We start from the raw sequence: 21,442 nt of genomic DNA on the forward strand, positions 1-21,442 counted from the left end.
TTCTAAGATACAAGTCTGAATGCACCCATGCACGGACGGAAGCACGGACGTCAAAACATAAGTCCCCGTTTTCGGACTATGTTCGAACAGGGACTAATAATATCGGTCACAATGTAAAGACCTACACACAACAAGGAAAAAAATCTGACCCCTTTAAAATAATTATTAGACTTATTTTATGTTCACTTTCAGGCACAAATCCATACTGTCAGTATGCTGAGAAGTATTGATCAATCACTGCCATTGTTACAACAGTAATTACCAGCCCCTTGATACCTCATTCAATACTCCCCCCGAGAAATGCAGCATGGGGTACTCCTACCATCAGGTACATGGTAATCAGGTTCATCACCTTAAACATCAACTCAATGCAACAAATCGCTAAACCACTAGTTAAGAATGCATTTAATTTCTTTCAATTTCTGAGAAAAACACTTTGGGTAATTCAATAAACGACCTCCTCTCTACAATGTACTTTAGTATGCCGTGTAAGTTATTCAGTATAATAATATAATCTGACATTATATATTATCCTGATCTGAGTTTGCTAATGTAAATGTGTACTTAGGGATTCCCAACTACACTCGTATATTGAAAACACTAGCCATTAAAAATTGCACTTTTCAGTAAGTCATGAGTTACACATAAAAGGCAGGTTTTTTAACACGACTACCTATGTGGACCAAGCCACAAAACATTAACAGCAATGGGGGGAAAAAAACAAATACTTTTTCTCAAGACCACTTTAAGACTACCATCCAATCATTATTTTATATCACACCTTTCTTTATCGTTCATAAAATAAATCTATAATAATCAATAACGCCAATGCCACTCAGGATAATTAACATTGACACTCGTCGTGGGAAAACCATTGCATTATACCTTGCTCTAATCATGTAAGTAAGAAAATCAGAAATCCAAGTAACCAGTTTTGTTTGTAAATCCTAATTGGTTTGGAAACCTTAATCTAATATTTGATACAGTGATTGTTTGGTGGTGCCTAGAAAGAAAGAAAGCCAATACGGTAATAACCGATGATGGGGAAACTATGCATACGTGCCAATTTAATATCTAACACATTTTTGAAGCTCAAATTGTATGCACTAGTTAGATCAGGTAATAATGACACAAGATGGTGAAGGTGAAAGATGCAAAATTCATCTTGCCATGAAAGTCATTCTCCCATCCCAATCAGTGACGTGTGTGTATCCGGTTTTGGGCATCAACTAATAAGACTACAGGGAGAGAGAAGCAGTATAGATTGCTTGATGCGTCACAAATCTCACCATAATCCTAGGAGAATGAAATGCACTTGACAAACCAGAAGAATTTTTTGTTGACAATAGATGACTAAAATGAAATATGAAACAAGACAGCCTTCTACATATACACTTGTAAAGACACTTACCATTTTGACCACATCTGGATAAACCTGTTCATTGAGAACCCCCCTTCCAGCTGTGATATAATCCACTAGTTCATTTAGACTAGCTCTCTTGATTTCTTTGCCCTTGAGGTCGGATACAGCGTCCATGAAGTCAAACACCACGCAACACTGTTGAAGTTTCTTGAGGAAAAGTTCTTGTTGCTCTGTAGGTGGAGTATCTAGAGAAATTACAATGGAAAACAAGAGGTTAGTAAGACATATTTTTAATTCTTCTTCTGCCATTTTCACATTGCCATTGGTGCTCTCTGTGCTAATGACTTGAATGACTTTAATGAATGATGGTAATATTAGAACCATAAAGTTTTGTTTTCTACTTTGATATATTTTTGGGGGAATAGGTTTTGAGGGTGTATTATTAAACACAATGTCAATTTAGAAGCAGGCAAGATGATTTGTATACTGTAAATCATTTAACAACATTGCCGGTACATAAACAAGTAACTGTCAATGACATAGTCCCTGTCCAGTTTTGAGTGACTGTGTGAATTATAAACTATGAAAAATGTAGATTGTAATTAAATATTTGGAAAGTATTCAGCTGATACCCACTGAGTAAAGACAATATTCTCAATATTCCTAACATTAACAAAATGTGCCCTTTAACAAAAACATTTTTTTCTAGATACTTCATTCCACTCTATGGTGTTGCCAAGAACAATTAATGAGATAATCAGTCAATAATCAGTCAATCAAAAATCAACAGAACAAAAAAAATTAATTGACATGCATATGTCTCCTATTATGACTTGCTTTTGTGCATCATCTTTTAAAAAAATTGAACATATGAACAGACAGAACCCTAAACGAAAGTCTTGTCAGACCTAGGACTAGTTTTTACATGGGCGATTTCTAAATTGAGCAGTACAAGCTTTATACACGAATCCAACCGTTGCTCGTGTCGTGCCGCCAACTGGGTGCCCATTAACAAAAAACATTTTTTCCCTAGATACGCAATTCCACTCTGTAGTGTTGCCAAGAACAATTTGTGAGATAATCAGCTAAATTTTTAAATGAGTGAAAGACGATCGTGAGTCAAACACGGTATTATGACAAAGAAGCCGCCACACTGCAAGGGAGGCTTATGCATTATAGCATAGTTTGAAATAAACGTAATGACGTCAAACTGAATATGGATTGAGGAACAATTAGTTTCTGAGGTTACAATGTAAATTGTATAAAGTCGTGAAAGTTTCTGTTCTACGTTACTATTTATATTTGCCGCACTGCGTGTGTTGTATATTTAAATGCATATATTCATTGAGTCAGCACTTTAAGGTAGATTGCTGGTATTCAATCTAATAAGTACGGACAATAAATTTATCAAAACATTTTGTGTCACATAATTATTGACTTTTATATGTCCATCAATTTTTCAGGTTTTTATCCCCGAATGAAATGTTTGCTGGGAGGAAAACTGCCTAAAAAGGGGCAAAAAAGAGGCACACTGCATGTGTTGTATATTTAAATGCATATATTCATTGAGTCAGCACTTTAAGGTAGATTGCTGGTATTCAATCTAATAAATACGGACAATAAATTTATCAAAACATTTTGTGTCACATAATTTTTGACTTTTATATGTCCATCAATTTTTCAGGTTTTTATCCCTGAATGAAATGTTTGCTGGAAGGAAAACTGCCTAAAAAGAGGCAAAAATGAGCCGTACTTTTTTACAGCCAAAAGTACCCATCTCATAACTACATATCCTTTTTTCACCATATATAATAACCCCCCAACTCTATATTTATATCAACTTTAAATAAATCCATAATATAAATGTCAGAGAAATCCAATAATCTGTTTTAATAATAACCAACCACCTTAATATTGAAATAACAAATGCTGAATTCAAGCAAAAGGGGTAGCAATTGTATTTATTAGGCATCTGCGACAATGTAATGAGAATTAATATCAATACAAAGTATCAAGCACAAGATAATTTGAGCCACTAAATTCACAGTGTGATGAATACAATAATTGTAGGACTTATAGCTGTAGTATTAGATATTTTGTTTGGAGTAGTATGAGCTGCATACCAAATGCAACAATTACATTATTCGCAAGATATCTGGGTCCAAAATTGTTAGCAAACAGCCAAACATTTATGTAGATTCGGCTGTGATTGAATTTTCAGTAGCTTAGGGTGCCTGTAAGTCTATCGAATCGCACAGGAAACTGTCGTCTCTCTAATGAAGCCTACCTAATTATTCAAAATTTGATACGAGCCAAGTCGGCGGATTTGTTTGATGAACACTCACTTTTCAAATTTTCATGTCCTCTTCATTTTAAATTTATACATGTTATACAAGATTTCATAGCACCCGTTCATTTGAATACCAATTCATTTGTTTTTACTTTAAGCGTGCAAATTTTTAATTGTCATGAGAGCTGATCTGATTTGCATTACTTAATATATAGTTACAGTCAAACCTGTGTATAGTGGTCACCCAAGGGACCAGGCTAAAGTGACCACTATATAAAGGTGGCCTTTCTGTAGAGGTTGGATATATTTTACTTTCTTTCAAAGTGGGCGGGGCATTCTGTGTCAAGAGACAAAAAGTTGTACAATTTAAACTGTTTTATTGACATAAATGTGTTAAGTCTTGGGATAATATATTTACATACACATGTCATTAATGAATGAAGAAATTAATAAAGAATGATAACCAAATAAATAATAGGATCAAAATGAAATATTTGTAAATAAAATACAAATGTATTTGTAGTTGAATGGCTCACTATACACGTACAGGTAATAAAGTACATTTATTGTCCATTGTCATTGGCAGGTTCAAAAAAATCCAAAACTGAAGTTTGTTTTGCAGATGATATTTTCTCCACATATTTTTTGCCCAAAATATCTTCAATGTCTGCTATAGCAAGTAGCATGTCATCCAATCCTTGTCTCAACATGAAATCTTTCAAGTTAGAGACTGACTGGACTGCCTGGCTGTAATCATTGATGGATGGTTTCTCTGGGTTTGGTGGTGGTGGTGGGGTGTTCTCATCATCACTATCTTCTGCACCTGCCTCATCTTCTTCCATCTGGCTCAAAATATCAACTGCTGATTGCTCCCAGTTAACATTGTCTGTGTTGCATGTTGCTAGGTCTCTTTCTATATTGACAATCTCATCTAAACTGCATCCAAACAACTCATGGGACAATTCATCCAACTGTGCTATCTCTGTGTTATCATCATTACTGGATTCATCTGCAGAGAGAAAATTCAAATTAAAGATTAAACAAATGTAATGGCGACATTCAGGGGGAATTAATGAAATATGAAACAAACCTGCCAAGTGGGGAAAAATATTCATAGCACCAGTCATGTTGATATGAAACTGTGTTCCATTCTACCATGGAGGTTAAACATGTTAATGATTCTGGAAAACATTTGATCAGTTCCCTGTGTCCAGGAAAAGTGAGGCAAATATTCTATTGTTTCAGGTAAACTCTGTTGTTTAATTTATGCAAAATAGCATTACACAACACAAGTCAATTTCTATTGAAGAATCACCATTGTTTCTTATTGTCTCCTGAGTTTATAAACCAACATAGTGAACAATGTCCAGGAATTTAAAAAACAACACACACAAAAAAAAACATTAAAATATAAAAAGAAAAAATAACTTACCAGTAATTTCTGCATTGCTGGTGAAACCACAGGCACTGAAGCACTTTTCTATAGTTGAGACTTCAACTTCTTTCCACGACTGGCTGATCCACATGATTGTATCCAGGACGTTAATTTCTTTCAAAAATTCACTGCCATACTTTGCCTTGTCTTCGTCCATTCTTCGTACGATGTGACGGAGCTGACGTTTTCTGTATTTCAGCTTAGTGGTTTGAATAATCCCCTGATCCATCGGTTGTGATTTAGACGTAGTGTTGGCTGGTAAAAATTGAAGTTTAATGTTCTTGAGGTTGATCGTTGGGTGTGATGGCGCATTATCGGCAAAGAGCAATATTTTTCTTCCTTGGCATCTCATCTTGCGATCAAATTTGCGAAGCCAGTCCTCAAATATTTTCGAGTTCATCCATGCCTTTTTATTAGCGTAATAATCAACAGGTAAATTCTTTAGATTGATGTTTTTAAAGCAGCGTGGCTTGGTGGATTTTCCGATAACTAATGGCTTCTCTTTATCGCCTACCATGTTTGCACATAACATAACTGTCAGTCTCTCTTTAGATTTCTTTCCACCACGACACTGTTCGCCTTTCACAAATAAAGTTTTATTCATAGTCGCCCGGTAGAAAAGTCCAGTTTCATCCATGTTATAAATGTGTCTCTGGGTTCATAGCCATCTAGCAGTGATGGTAATTTATCTTTCCATTTTTCGACAATTTCATTATTCACGTCACCGCTTTCGCCAGTCATGATACTAAATACAACGTTGTGACGCTTTCGAAAACTGTCCAACCAGCCATTCGATGCTTTGAAGTCGTCAACTCCGAGATCGCTTGCGAAGGAAAGAGCGCGTTCTTGCATCAAAGGCCCGCTGACTGGAATTTTTCTTGCCATGGCATCCTTGAACCATTCCCAAGTCAGACGATTTATTTCTTCATTGCCGGTCTTTCGAACCTTTCGTTTACGATCCACGGGTGCATTATTTTCGTATTCATCAAGAATTTCGGCCTTCCTTTTCAGCACATTCTGTATCTGGGTGCGACCAACACCATATTCGACAGCCAATTTACGCGATCCCAAGGAACCACCACTTGCTTCGAAACGGTTTATCATTTCCACCTTCTGAGTTAACGTCAGCGTCTTTCTAATAATTTTTGCCATATTCTTGATTCAATGTTATACGTAGATGTTGTAAGCCAAAGAGTAAATAATAAAGTGATTGAAGTTTGAAGATATCGCTTTGTTCACATGTTTTGTTCTTACGTGTGAGCCAAATTAGCATATGATCACGTGAACAATGTCTTTCAAACGTAAAACTTTGCGATCGCTGTCACAAGTCAGGCTTTGTTTTCAGGTGTTAAACATCCAATAATAACTAATCCCCCATGTGGTAGACATCTCAACGGAAATAAAACAGACTGCCCGGCCTTGTTTAGCACTGCCGTAGTAGCGTTGGTATGGTCGTGACCCTGTCGTACCTTAGGCATACCTCTTTACGGCCATTTCTTTCAACCTTCAACCTTCTCTGTAAACGTCAGTGCCTTCCTAAAAATTTTCGCCATATTCTTGATTCAACGTAATTTTTAATTTTTTTTTACACTCTAGACATCGTTATGTTAATGTAAACATTGATGTTTTGTTCGTACTTACAATCCAAATTAGCATATTTATCACGTGAACAATGCCAGTCAACAGTAAAAGCGTGGTCATTGTTTTTATAATTCCCGTCACTGTTCAGGTTTTGTTTTCAGGTGTTAAAACACCTAATTACAAATGGGCTACTCAATTGAAACAAACTGGCATGTCAGAGGAAATAAACAGTCTGTTCCCTGCTAGTGTAAGTACCCTACGTGTGAAATGAACTGCATGATTGACGGCGGTCGCCGGTCAGTGCAACTGTTCATTGTATACTAGTAATCGACAGACCGTCTTGATTTAACGCATTTTTATCGTCTCTTCCCCATTTTTACTGCTTTGGACCAAAACACTGGCCGTTATACACAGTAGTGGCCGCCGGTTACCTAGATATTTGGTGACCGCTGGCCGCGTTGTGGAGGTGGCCGTTCTATGCAGTGTCAATTACATGGCAAATTGCACGGGACTGCTGCAGGGTGACCGCTCCGTAGAGGTGACCATTCTCTGAGGGTGACCGCTAAGACAGGTTTGACTGTACATTGTAATACAGCAATTGTATCTCTCCAGGTATTAGTATTGAGTTTCAAGTAATACAAGTAAACAGATAGATTTGCATGTCATTAATTGTTTTCAAATAATTGTCTGATTAGACATATATATAACAACATGGAATTCTAGTTAACACCTTGTCATTTGCGTTAGAAATTCTATTAAAGCAGGAGGGTAGTTACCTGCACACGCAGGAATTGAGTCCCAAGTAATGATAACACACGCTAAAAACACAAAGGCTCATGGGTAGATGCTTGTTTCTAAACAATGACATGCTATGGTCATCTAACGCGTGCGCATGTGACGACTCCCTCGCTTTAATTTTGCTCAATGCACTCATATGATTAATGTAATATTTGACACTATATTATGGTATTGGCTAATTATTTTTGCACAGATATTCACAAATGTTTTTGGGAAATTACTTTTCAGTGAACAGTGAGAAAAGAAAAAACAATGACTCTGGTGGTTAAAGGTAAGACATAACACAAATCATACCTCAAGACAACACTATCATTCATCAAGAGGACACTGCAACTGTCAACCCAAAGTCAATCACATATTTCCCATACTTGCAATGATGGTTGATACAACTGTCTCACAAACTGCCTTTATTTGATACACATACATTGATGAATACTCAAATTCTGGGCACCTGCCCATGTCATTCTCTCAAGCTATATTTTCTGAAGGATTGACATGGCTAACATACTTTTGACAGAGTTATTCCCTGACACTCCAGACTGAAACATTTGATACGACAGTGTACAGTGTTTTTGAATCAGTCAGTGTTTTTCTGTTCCATTCACTTGTGTAATGCGTAAACGGTGCAGACCGAACATCTGCCAGGGAAATGATTTGATTTTGAACTTGAATTTCTTTTTTTATAGCTCAATATTGAAATACTGATCTTTCAGAGGGGAATAAATATTTGAGATACCCTTAACTGTTTGCTGCACATTGTCTTTTCTGAGCACTAACAGAAAATTAAGACAATATTTCCCACGGAAACAAGCCCCTCTCCCGTCATTTTTATTTGCATTTTGTACTTTCCTTGATTATCATTTCCGCTTGATTTGTAGTACTATTCAAATATTCTGCTTTTCATTGTTTGATTAGGATACCACGATTTAACACAGAAAACAATAACGCTATATGCTTCCCATTATATACAGAGTAATAATTGTGTTGTCTTCCATAATAAAATAGCCACCACGAAAATGAGAGCCTATGGCGATCCTTTTAAAGCTCAATAAAACCTATTGCGCTACAAATTGCAGTGCAATTTCAATTAAATTTATCTTACTACCTTGACATATGTGCATTATAATTATATGTGCAGCAGTTTGTTATAAATGATAATTTGTTATTACTGGCTCAACATACCTCAACCAATAATGCGTACAATCTTTCAGTTGACCCAAATTGAGAATGGGATAATTTCAACTAGTCTAGGGAGTCCAGTTGAATGGATACTTCATGGCAGTTTTATCTTGGAAAATGTGTTTGGTAAAGCTTTTACAGCAAGTCTCAGGAGCATTGAAGGCAGAAAGTTGGTAAACTCGCTTGCATATTGTTTAACAGTCTAAAAATTTGAATATACAGTCAGTGGATTCTAGACTAGGTTGATTAGTCCTGCCTGGGATTCACCATTTCAAGGGTGGCGAGATAAATGCCTAAAACTATTTATCATTTGTTCAAATAAGGATACCATATTCGCTCTATAAGGAGCGCATCTCCAAAAAAGATAAACTAAAAAAAAATTGCATTTATATAATTGAATGCATTCCAACACACAAATGTTGACACAGAGCCAGTTAAATCTGGGATTTCTAAGCGGGCCGAGATGCACAAAAACTCCTCCTACTGCTCCCACACAAGTTTCGGCATGTGCCAAGATTTAAATCCATCTCGATCTGGATAGAGTTCGCTAGTGAGCGCCAGCTTATGGATACACATCTTCATTTTAAGAATACATTTTTTTTTTACAGTGGCACCTCAGACTCAGCTCAAACTAAAGGGAAGCTGTTGTTTTTAAGGTTAAAGACACAGATATACTTTTAAATGAACTGCAAGCATGTAATTATTGGGATGACAGCAACTATAAACACAGCACATCACTGCCACAGCAGTAAGGTTCCAAACAGCAACCCAATGATTATTAAAAGAATTGATATCTCTAATTTTTAGGTCACATATAATATACCGTATTACCCCGGGCACGCGCCCCTCCCTGGACAAGCACCCACCCCCTGTTTTCACAAAAGTTACATGTTGGGGACATCCTCGGTTAAACGCCCAGGGTGATTTTTAGCCAAGAACGGGGTCAACAATAAAGTTTTATTAGTCAAAAACGAACGCGTTCAATTTATTTAAATAGTGTGTTTGTTACAGTAGTTCTCTTTTTGGAGTGTGTGGTGGCCCTGAAAAGGGCTGTTTTGTTTGTGTTTTTACGTAAAAACTCATTGGAACTTAACGACGTAAGATGAACCACGCAGCATGTGGCGCACACATTCTGCTTTCTCTTCATTCACGATGAATCCAATATTGCAACGATCCACACCTTGGTGAGTGGTTTGAACCGGGGGTTTGAAGCACTTAGCTTTGGTTTCAAAACGTAGCATCTCGCTGACTGTGAATCCATAACGAGCTAGCACTTTTGAGACATCACGTCGTAAACTTGCTACTTTTTTTCCATCCTTCATCACAGCATGTGGATTATTTTTCTGTCGTTGAAGAAAAAACATTTTGCCGACCTCAAGTCCATTACGATAACCATAATGAGGCATGCCGACGATGGGAACTTGTTGCATCATCGTTATTTTTGTAATTTTGTCACGTGTGTGGGTGCGTGAATAAATCATGTTAATGAGGTCGACCAGAGTTTATTTTCAGTCTGTTTTTTATGTATCGCCATTTGGATATGTTTATGTATTCACAATAGTTTGTAAACATTTCACATCAGTAATAAAAGGTTTATTTGTTTCATAACCCTATCTGCTATTCTTCAGTAATTACGATGCGATGTATCAATACGTGCGTGAACAAAATTATGCTAATGAGGTCATCGTCATCTTGGATTACAAGTGGTAGTTTTTCCCGGCCGTTTCGACTTGCACTGATCACGGTTACCGGTACTAAAAAAGTAACCGTGCATTGATTACAATACTTACCATACTTTGTAGCCAATTTCAGTGAGTAATACAACTTCATTCGCTGACATAAAACAAGTTTTATTCTTGAAATTCGTTCCCACAGTTCTTGACCGAGTGCTCATGTTTATTGAAACCTCGCATAAATCAAGAAATAAGTTCGTGTACAAAGTGTACGAAAGCATTCCTTTATTTGACCTTATCATACGATCACAAAAACAACTTTTTAAAATCTTTCTTGGGGTGGTCCTCGGGTAAGCGCCCACCCCCAATTTTTCCCGATTTTGTATGTTCAGGCCCCTGGGCGCGTGCCCGGGGTAATACGGTATACTATATATATATATACCAACTTCAAAAATAAAAAAAATATGCACATTTTATTTCAATATAAATTACGTACCACAAGAATTTACAATGATAAAATTATTAGGGTAACATACACAAACTCTTCCACCATGATGTCTTCTTGCAAAGGACTTTACCTCCAATAATGTCCTTTGACCTGTCTCTTAGAAACCAATCAGAATGCAGTGTTGTACCTATGCAATTCTCCGAGAATTTTCAAAGACATTCTGGTAAAGCAATGTGGAAGTGAATTATCAATGTCGAAATACAATCTGTTGGAATTCGTTTCAGCAAAACAACGGCATTTTTTTAAAAACTGGTAATTGGCAATTTGAAGGTAAATAAGTATTTACCCCCTTACAGGGTTGACAGATCATTGGAAAAACATAGTTTATGCACAGTCACCATAGTCCATGCATTCACAAGGTTTCATGGCAGTCGATATCTATGCTGTATTACTAGTATATAAATTTGAATACCGATATTCGGGAAAAGTCAAACAAGTCACACCGAGTTTTATCACTAGAGTGTAGTTAAATTTGGGGCATTTTTGATAGGAAATATGAATGTCCCAAAAATAGAAGGTGGGCGCTTAGTCGAGCATCTACGCATGGGCGCCTGACGAGTACAGAATGTACTCCATCTAGATTCTGGAGATATGGGGTATATATTGATTGGCATCAAAAGTCGAAGTACATTATAACCTCTTGTATCAAACCCATGCATGACTAAACATAGAAAGTTGAAATGTAATCCTAACATTCAATCTTGCTGTGCTACGTGTTGGTGTTTAGTATCGCAAGGTACAGGTAGACAAAAGAATAGAAACACAAAAGGAAATGGGGCTAACATGTTGCAAAGTACTCTCTGTAACTTGGGACGTCCTATACATGACCAGAATTCATTCGACAGAAGCCTTTGCTGTTATATTATCATCTCTAAAAAAAAACATTTGGGGGTGGAGGAGAGATTGTAATAAATCTTATGGATCACTAACACGAATCACCAAGGAGAAACAAAATGGCGACCAATGATCATCAGATCTGGGTTGGGTATTGTGTCTATTTATAGTCCTTTGTGATAACTGTAAAAAAGAGGTCAGGACACAGTGGTAACCTTGCCAGTATTATTTACACACTTACAAACAAGAAAGCTACTGACATCACACATTTTTTTTTTTTACATTCCAGTTAAAAAAAAAAAAAAAAATGTGTGTGTAGCCAAAAATTCATTTTAGTTTAACTGTAGAAAAATTTTGAAAAACTGATTGCATAGTGTATGTGTCACATTTGTCCCTCTATTGCTGGAGATATTGCAGTGACCAATAAAATATACACAAATCTTTATGTGCAACAACTGAGCTATCCATCCCCTACTCTCAGGGCAACCAAGAAGTAAAGGACTCAAAATTAATTTTCTTGGAAGCCTAAGTGGGCTATCAATTTCATAAGGAAGACAGTAATGCTGCAAAGTCCATCAGTGGTTTGGTACTTGAAGTCATGCACACAATTGTGAACACAAAGAATTAAGAACTCACTTTGTGTAGAACAACAAATACACCGAGGAGAGACATTTTTAATAATCTGAAAATTTTCCAGTAGTCCAGTTGGGCTATTAATTTCCGAAAATGGTAGCCCTGGCACAAGAATGGCACAATGCTAATTCTGAGCCCTGATGTGTTTTATTACATTCAAATGTTTGTGATTTCTAAAATCCAAATAATTAAAATAGGTGATTCTGAAACATATATGTAACTTCACTATAAATAAATTGCAACATCTTTACACATTCAACCTTCAGCATGTAGAGTAACCCATTAGTGTGAGAAGGACTGATAAAGACAACAGTTTATGTAAATCGGCATTTAACAATCCTCTCTCGGGAACAATGCAGCCTACTAAATTATACGCTTCAGAATCTGGCAACGATTCAAAGTAAAGCCAAGTTAAAAAGAATCTGCTCTTTTGTTGAACTTCTCACCTCAGCTACTCTTAATATTTGACTGCATACATCTCAGTACAATACTTCTCTTTAATAGGTTAACAGTTGGACGTATTGGTCCATGAAATTAGTAGAATAGTGAAGCACAACTTGACAAATCTAAGAACAGTCACCTGTAAGAATTAACTTCAAGGCAGCTATTTTGTCTTGCACTAGGACAGTGAAAGCAGGGAAAGGAAGGGGTTTCCAGCAGTTATACTTCTATGATTAATGATTTAACTTACTCAATTTCTTGAAGGTAACACAAAATCTTGCCACCCTTGCACTGGGGTTCACGTAATCAAATCAGTAACATTTTTGGGGGCGCAACAATTAAATCAGTTTTTCAAGCATACTCTGTGCATGTATCTTTAATTTTGTTTTGACTGTTGTTGGAAACTATTACCATACTTACTCTATTAGTAACGCATGTGCTTACGTAAATTTTAGACAGAAGTCTATAGTCAAAATAAGTCATATTATAATAATTCAGAAAACAATAAAGCAGTTTTTGGTTTTTGTGTGCTTGTCATTTTTAGAGATGCCTTTCTAATAAACCAAATACTGTATACAGGTTGACATAGACATTTTAATTGTACAGATTTTTTTTTATATAAAATAACGCCATACGTAATGATGTAAACTATTTTTTGGGGGGAAAAGGCACACAATTTAAAAATTAAACATTTAATACTGAAAATTCATGTTGAACAACAAGTACTAGCAAGTACCAGAATGTGAGACCTTTAAGAGTCATGGATATTAAAGAGATACTCACTGAAAAAATAACATACTCTACTATAATACCACAGCAAAATTCTTGAAATTAACAGGCTCTGCTTTCAATTAAAGCGGAGGAGTCCTCACCTGCGCATGCGTCAGATGGCCGTAGCGTTTCATTGTTTATAAACAAGCGTCTACCCATGAGCCTTTGCATTTTTGGCATATGTTATCATCGCTTGGGAATCAATTCCCGCGTGTGCGCAGGTGACGACCCTCCTACTTTAACGTTGCCTTAGACAATATAAAATAAACAGTTATTACTGAAGAAAGATTAGGGAGTATAAGGGAGATTAAACTGAATTCAAATTGCAATGCACTGAATTCAAATCGCAATGCACTATGGGGGAGGAATTTTGCATCCCCTGAGCATGCAACTTCCAGCACATGAATAACGCAGTGTGGGAGATGAACTCCCATTCAATATATTTATGACAACTTTCTGAAAAACATTACTGTACATGAGGAAAAGGACATTTCATTTTTAAATCAGCCCAAACCTTGATTAAGTTCAAGTTTTTGAATGTACATTAGCATCGATAAAAAACTGCTTCATAGCTGATGAGCCCTGTCAATAATGGTTTTTCATCTCAGTCATTTTGACTCTCATTCAGATACAGCGACCATTGTTCAGTACATCTCATGCCTGAGGCCTTGCCATGTTACATGAATTAGAACATTGCATTCTGTTTCAATGGCAACACGTATTTTCTATCCAGACTGATTTGCATAATATTTCCAGGCAATCCCAATTGCCTATAAAACATCTCAGATTTCATGAAAACGCTGAAGCAAAAATTAAAAAGAATTTTAATTTTCCCCTGACAGTTAAAGCCATTAGACATTAATTATTTTCTTTTTGAAACAGTATCAATACATGAGAAAGGTAAAACAATTACACTATTCCATATACACACTCCATAGTGCATCACACATATAAATTTGCCATCATTCAAGTTCCTATTTAACAATTGTAAGTCCTCAATAAATATCATTAGAATTTAAACATCGCCTTTTTCCTCCGGGATAATCTCACAAGAATATCCGAATAAATGAAAAGGAATCATTTTTTATTCCACTACATGAATATGTATTCAATTGGATATACACCATGGGTCAAAACTATTTCACCTTTAAATGCTGCAGTGACATGCATTTAATGAAAAAAATGTCAAATATCCATGCTAACTAACTCTACCGGTAATCATATTTGCACGATTTAAAGAGCAACTCAAATGGAGGCACACACAAATGAGAAATTGTTTTAGAGAGATTTTTTAGTACCAGGAACCCGTAATGTCTAATGTATGTATCAAGTTTGAACGAAATCCATCTGTAAACAGCCGAAAAATGCTTGATTTTGATGATTTTTAGCACAAAAATGGCCGCCATTCGGCCATATTGAATCAGATCAGGAAACAAATTGACGTGCATATGTATGATATCATGTATGATGTATGTGTGAAATTTGATTGTGATTGGTCCAGGCATTTCTGAGATACAGGTCCGGACGCACACACAGACGCACACACGCACGAGCACACTGCGTCCGAACGGGGACTAACATAATTGTAAACATAAGCCACTTTGGCCACACACAAGCTTCAAATTACTCAGTGATATAAATGTGATGCAGTGTTCATGCAGACACACCATTCCTATTTTGATTTTGCCAACCTTAAGATATTACGAAGAGTTCATCATAAACAAGTTTTTGAAATTGATTTATAATTTTACTGTACATGAACTAGTATACAAATATACTTTTATAGTGGAGAATAATAAATTGCTATATCATGTCAGTCAACAATATCAATGTCATAATCTGGTATTTGCTAAGATTCACTGCAGGAACCATAACAAATGGATTTGGGTATCAAATAACATGTACATGAGTAGGTGAAAACAACAAAACTAAAGAAACAAACAACAGGACACTGAACTGCATTGTTCACAGATGGATGGAAGATGGAATATCCTTTTTGTTGTCCCGGGTTTCACTACAAATGCTCACTCCAGATGAAAACAACCATGAACGAATGCAATCGCATCTCACTGAAGAACACACAGCACCATGGCAACAAGCAATGAGCACAGACATTACCGAAATCATCAATAAAATCTTTGGTATACAAATGCAATGCCACCCCAGCCCTTGTCCTCCTCTATCGATTTAAAGGCCCCTTTTCAATATTGCACTTAAAAAACTCGCTTGCTTACCCGAGTTTTATGAGTTCATATATAAAAGGAAATGCTACTGCACCCATTCTATTAAAGAATATACGTCAGACAGAGGCTGATCAGGCAACCGTAACATAATTACTCTCCACAACACAATCCCAGATATTTCTCACAATCTGGTTAAAAATCATGAAATAATTGACATACACATGTCCAACTGTTCAATATATATTACATCAAACGCAAATGTCTGTCATTTTTTTTTCCAACGTAACATGAGACATTCTGAATTTCGTTTCCATTTCCTTCACAGTTCAGAGCATAAACTATTACGCGAGTGACATTGTCGTGAAGCCTCCAGATCCTCAGGTAGGAAAATTCACTATTTATAAAAATGTTTCTAAATCGCTTTTGTTACAATACACAACAATAGGACTGAGAACCACTTAAAAATCAATCCCCCTCTTTCCTTCCTTCCTTCCTCAAGAACATATGCAAATTCAATCACTATACATGTATAGACGGAATATAAAAAAAAGACCCTGAAACTGTGGATGAAAAAGAAAGTCAATTCCCTTCACGTGGTCTACTGAACAAAGGCAATATTGGCAGAATGGATGAACAGTTTTCTTAGCATGTTTCAGACTGCTTGAGTTCATCAGATCAATGACATGTAGTCATCTTGACAGGAACACAAATTACATAAATCTAATCCTACAGCATTGTGTACACACAAGCATGTACATATATTTTTTTTGAAGGAGATATTAAACGAAGGTTCAGCACTACCTGAATTCTTAGGTTTTTGTAATGTTGATATTTCAAATAAGTGCCAAATAACTATATTTCGACATTTGCGGAGAGGTCACACACACCAATCGCGACACATGTTAGGTTGGATGTGGCTCTCTATGGTGTCAACGTTCACACACACACACACACACACACACACATGTTCATCAATTCTTACTGTTCGACACTTGTCTGAGATTATTAGATTACACTCATGTACAGACTATTTACGAGTCATATGCATTCAATGTTGACTCGTTAGTTTTGTACAAACAACAATGTTACAAGCACCCCACAGATTGGTAATAACTTGTTTCTCCAAGCCACAGGGATGACATGCAGACTCAAACAGGAAAGTCAAGCCATAAGAGGGAAAGAGTCACAGTTCATATTCTGATCAGAAAAAAGAAAGAAGTGTTGCCCCGGGCAACCAACCGGATACAAGTAAGATTGTTTTGACAGTGCATTATGACCTAACAAGTGCCTAATGGAACTTTGTACTATCACAATCTCGGTTAAGTGTCATATTCAATCAGGATTCAGGATTTCAGGAAAATGTGACACTGTTTTAATTTCTACTTTCAGCCAGAAAATGACACACCATCTAAAAGTCTGAAAAGTGAAATGTTTTATGACACATGAATTATGCATTTTAATAAAACCATGCAGACCATGCATTTTGTCTGATGGTTGCCACTTAAGTAGATCATATGTGGGTGATGAACCAATCAGTGCTTCTTTTTTATTATGAGGTATGAGGATTAGACCAATCAAACAGCATGTACGATAACAGAATCATCCAGAATTGGTCAATTTGTTATTTTGACTTTTACTCTGTGATTTCAAATTAAAAGCAAGGTCCAGCACTATATCATTAACAAACAAACAAGTAATTAACTACTGAACTTTTGATCAGTGTGTCAGTACAACAGTGCATTCTGATTGGTTAATAACAGACTTGACCTATCAGATCAAATCATGCGAGAAAGACCCTAATGATTTTACACCTTAAATTCTGATGGCATGTAAATAATTTTGTAATACAATGTATGTATTTTTTGTTTCGTCATTGTAAAAGTATTGTGGAAATCAATGTCGAGGCAACTTATTTCAAAATTTTAATTACACCCTGTTTGCATTTGGCTGTTAAAATCAGTCTAATGTCCATGAATTGAAACACAAATCAACATGCACATGTTTATCATAATAATTTGTCTTTTTTTGGGACAGGCGGAACCAAAACATACTAAGTATCTAATTCGGTCAACATCAGACAGGAAAATATATTTCCCTGAAGAGAAAAATGGGCCAACTTAAAATACAATTAACCTGGAATATTGCAAATAGGCAAAATATGTCAAAGTTAATTTCACATGATTCCTCAAAAAAAAAAAATCACCATATCACGTCACCAGCAAGACCACACCAATTAGCCACCCCTATGTTCCTGGAACTAGCACGCAAACTAACTTCATGAAACAGTCGCACTTTGGGGTTAAATGATTTACATGATACTTTATTTGGCTTGTTAACCTAATTGAGTCATATTTTGACAAGCTCTGACAGAAGAACTAGACATATAGCCATTTCCAGACCCAATGCTTGAACATGTTAGTATATCCACGGCACTTTTACGTACATTTATTATTACGAGTGTTACCCCCTTTTTTTTAAACTGCAATTCAGCATGAAGGTAAAAAGAGAAGGAGTCACAGCCAAGCTTAGATCAAAGGTACCAGGATGGTCGCAGCTGTTTGTACATAGATCAGGGAAGACAGTTTCCTCTTAGCGCAGTGAAGATTACTATGTATTAGCATGCTACGAACGCCTTCGGCAGCACTCGGCGATTTTCGTGACAATTCTAGTCAAATTCTTATAAACAAATATGACGATCGATAACGCGCACGAGTTTGACTACGATGCTGAAACTGCTATATCCTTAAATTCAGAAGACGTAAACGAAATCGAAGAGCATATTACAGACGAAGAATTTTTTTGCACATGCTGTGTATGAAATGATTGCACGAAAACAAAAAATGCAGCGAATTTCTTGTACATGGTGTATAAAGAAAATTGACGCACTGCCATAGGAAGTAGGACATACACGGGATATAAACTTCAAAAAGTGTCATTTCGAACCTCAAAATTCAGTCTCTGGTACAACGCGGTACGGTCCATGTCATGCACCATTGCAAAGAACATTAAACGATCTTTATTTTGGACTAAAAAACAGTACTAGCAAGGTTTCTAAACATTACAATATCACCGATTCGAAAATACAACGGAAAATGTGCTGAAAAACGAAAAATTACACAAACTTAACAAGAAATTCTCTGATTTTCAAAATTCAAACTTTTCCGTTCTCACAAACATGATTCCTCTACGTATAAAAGATCTGCGCATGCTTTATGTCCTTTGGCTTCTCACTGCAACACCGTAAAACAAGACCTTGGAGTGCGTACTGTACGTAGCAAAGCTTGAGAGAAATGACGCGTCAGTGACGATCCTGGGGTGAAAGGACGATAAGACAAAGGGAATTATTGGATTAAACTTGTCTAAAACAAAAGAAGTTTAGGAGGATTATTTTGGCCGTGACTCCTCTTTTTACCTCCATGAATTCAGTAACACAATAATAAAAAATCCTTCCGAACTTTTTCAATATGTGGGTTTGTCAATGACATTGTCCTGTTTTTAGTGGCAGTGTCAATTATAAACAATGAAAGCTGCACATAGATTATAATTAACTGTTGGGAGGAGTATTGAGAATGTTAAAAATATGGTGTTACTTCAAATGGCACCTTCCTTATCCAGGTTTTTTTTTTAGTCAAAGTGACACCTCCTAGGAATAAGTCATTGAAAATGACACAGTCACAAAAAGTCAGATGGCTGTCAATCGGCTATCATTGATCTGATTGTGAAACAAATTGTCATGTACATGTATCCTAATATGTATAAAGTATGTACCAAATTTGAATGAAATCTGACAAAGCATGTCCAAGATACCACATTTAAAAAAACAAACAAGATGCCTACCAGTCGGCCATCTTTTATCCAATTGCGAAAGAAATTGTCATGGACAAGTATAATCTATGTTTGAATGAAAATTGACAAAGCATGTCCAAAACACAACATTTTCAAAAAACAAGATGGCTGCCAGTCGGCCATTTTGAATCGAATTGCTAAACCACTGCATGTGCATATGTTGCACATAAAGTACTAGGCACATGCAAAGAATGAACAGAATCGAGTCTGAAATATGACTATGGACATACGGACAGAGACCAAATTATAAGTCCCTGTTTGCAGACTTTGTCCGAACGGGGACTAATAAGATCATTCTAATATTGTACAAAAGAATACAATCCACACATGAACTAGTTGGACATTTTGTATCAAATAACAAAACGAAACATCATGTGTGTTGTTCATACCAAAATGAAAAGTATTTTTCGGAAATGGTTATAAAGACAGGTGAAAATAGAACCAACATGGCCGCCAATTGACCAGTTTGGATCAGTAAAAAAAGCCACCAGTCTGTCAAGGTCATCAAAACAAACAAAACCAACATGCATGCATGCAAGTATACATGTATACAATTATATTGTCTTTGCACCAACAAAATCAGTCAAAGTATGTCCACGAAATGATTAAGGCCACCAGTCGACCAGTTTGAATCCAATTACAAAACAAACTCATGTGCATGACCATACCATCATGTGTGATGACCATACTAAGTGTGAATGAAATATGTCAACAATAAATTTATGGCCAATATAGTGCTTGGTCCAGATCAAGCTGTAATTATAGAACGGTGTATGGAATTGAAGATAGAAAACTAATGTAACCTTGTTATAATATGATCAGTGTTCTCCCCAGGAATTTAAACCACTGTGGCGGCCTAATTTGCATATCATTTACATAATAATAGAAATTGACCAAAGCACATTTACACCCACACAATAAACAACATATATTTTCAAAAACAAAGTGGCAGATATTTATTTGCTTTACACAGTGTTATAAACACTTTTATTTTGGGCACTTTTGTAATATTAATGAGCTCCGTCACAGGGAAAATATTTTTTTTTTGGAGTCAAAATATTACATTTCACAATTTAGAAGAGTTTGAATTTAAAAATGAAACATTCTCGAAATGTAAATGCTGCAGACTAAAAGGAAACAAATAAATTGTAAAAGGTTAAATGAAACACATTTGAAACGTTTCAGCCAGAATTATTTCAAGACATTCATGATCTTATTTACTACACAATTCTCCTTCAAAAAATCGACCACGTAATTATTAGGCGGATTGCTGGTTATTATTACGACCATCAGCTTCTACAACATTTACATTTACAGTAAATGAACGAACAAATAACACTTCCAAACTATCATCAAAGTTACGACGTGACATAACTTACTTCGCGATGTTTTACGCCAGTTATACCAATAATTACTCTTACTCAGTCATGATGCCATGCAAAAATTAAAACTTCTTTTTTTATATAAAAAAAACGTAAAATTTGAACTAGTTTTATCGAGAGAAATTATTTTTGATCACTCGGTCACTTCGTGAAAAACACAGACTCGCCATGATAGCTGTGATGCGTTAGTTGACCGCATGTATCCTTTGACCCGGTGGGTGAAAAATGCCATTAACCAATCAGAATGCCGCATGGTAATGTCGGTAGAAGCCGAAGTTTTCCGAATGATCGTGATCATAAAAATTACATTGCAATTATAGACATTTGATACATTTAAACAAAATCACAGAACAGACCCTACATATATGATGCAAAATTCTGTGGAGAATGTCCAACACATCCAACATTTGCATATTAATCTTTTTTTTCAAAGATCAATTTACACGTGTATCCTGCCAGCCCCATGTACATTGACTTGAGGTGTATAGTGTAGCACAATGCTACTTACCCCTCTCCCTCCTCCTA

The 21,442-nt window shown here is 36.1% G+C and overlaps 1 protein-coding gene across 2 annotated transcripts in view; it reads right to left on the reverse strand.

Moving 5' to 3' along the window:
* The window catches only part of LOC100367657 (serine/threonine-protein phosphatase 2A 56 kDa regulatory subunit epsilon isoform-like), a 62,598-nt gene that overhangs the window by 37,560 nt on the left and 3,596 nt on the right, over positions 1-21,442 (reverse strand). For both annotated transcript variants that reach the window (XM_085492612.1, XM_085492613.1), the window contains exon 2: positions 1,412-1,608. In XM_085492612.1, coding sequence (XP_085348738.1) covers positions 1,412-1,608 — 197 coding nt within the window. The remainder of the gene's footprint in view (positions 1-1,411; positions 1,609-21,442) is intronic.

This window comes from Saccoglossus kowalevskii, chromosome 2 (genome assembly GCF_978046115.1).
Source record: "Saccoglossus kowalevskii chromosome 2, keSacKowa6.1, whole genome shotgun sequence".
Lineage (NCBI taxonomy): Eukaryota > Metazoa > Hemichordata > Enteropneusta > Harrimaniidae > Saccoglossus > Saccoglossus kowalevskii.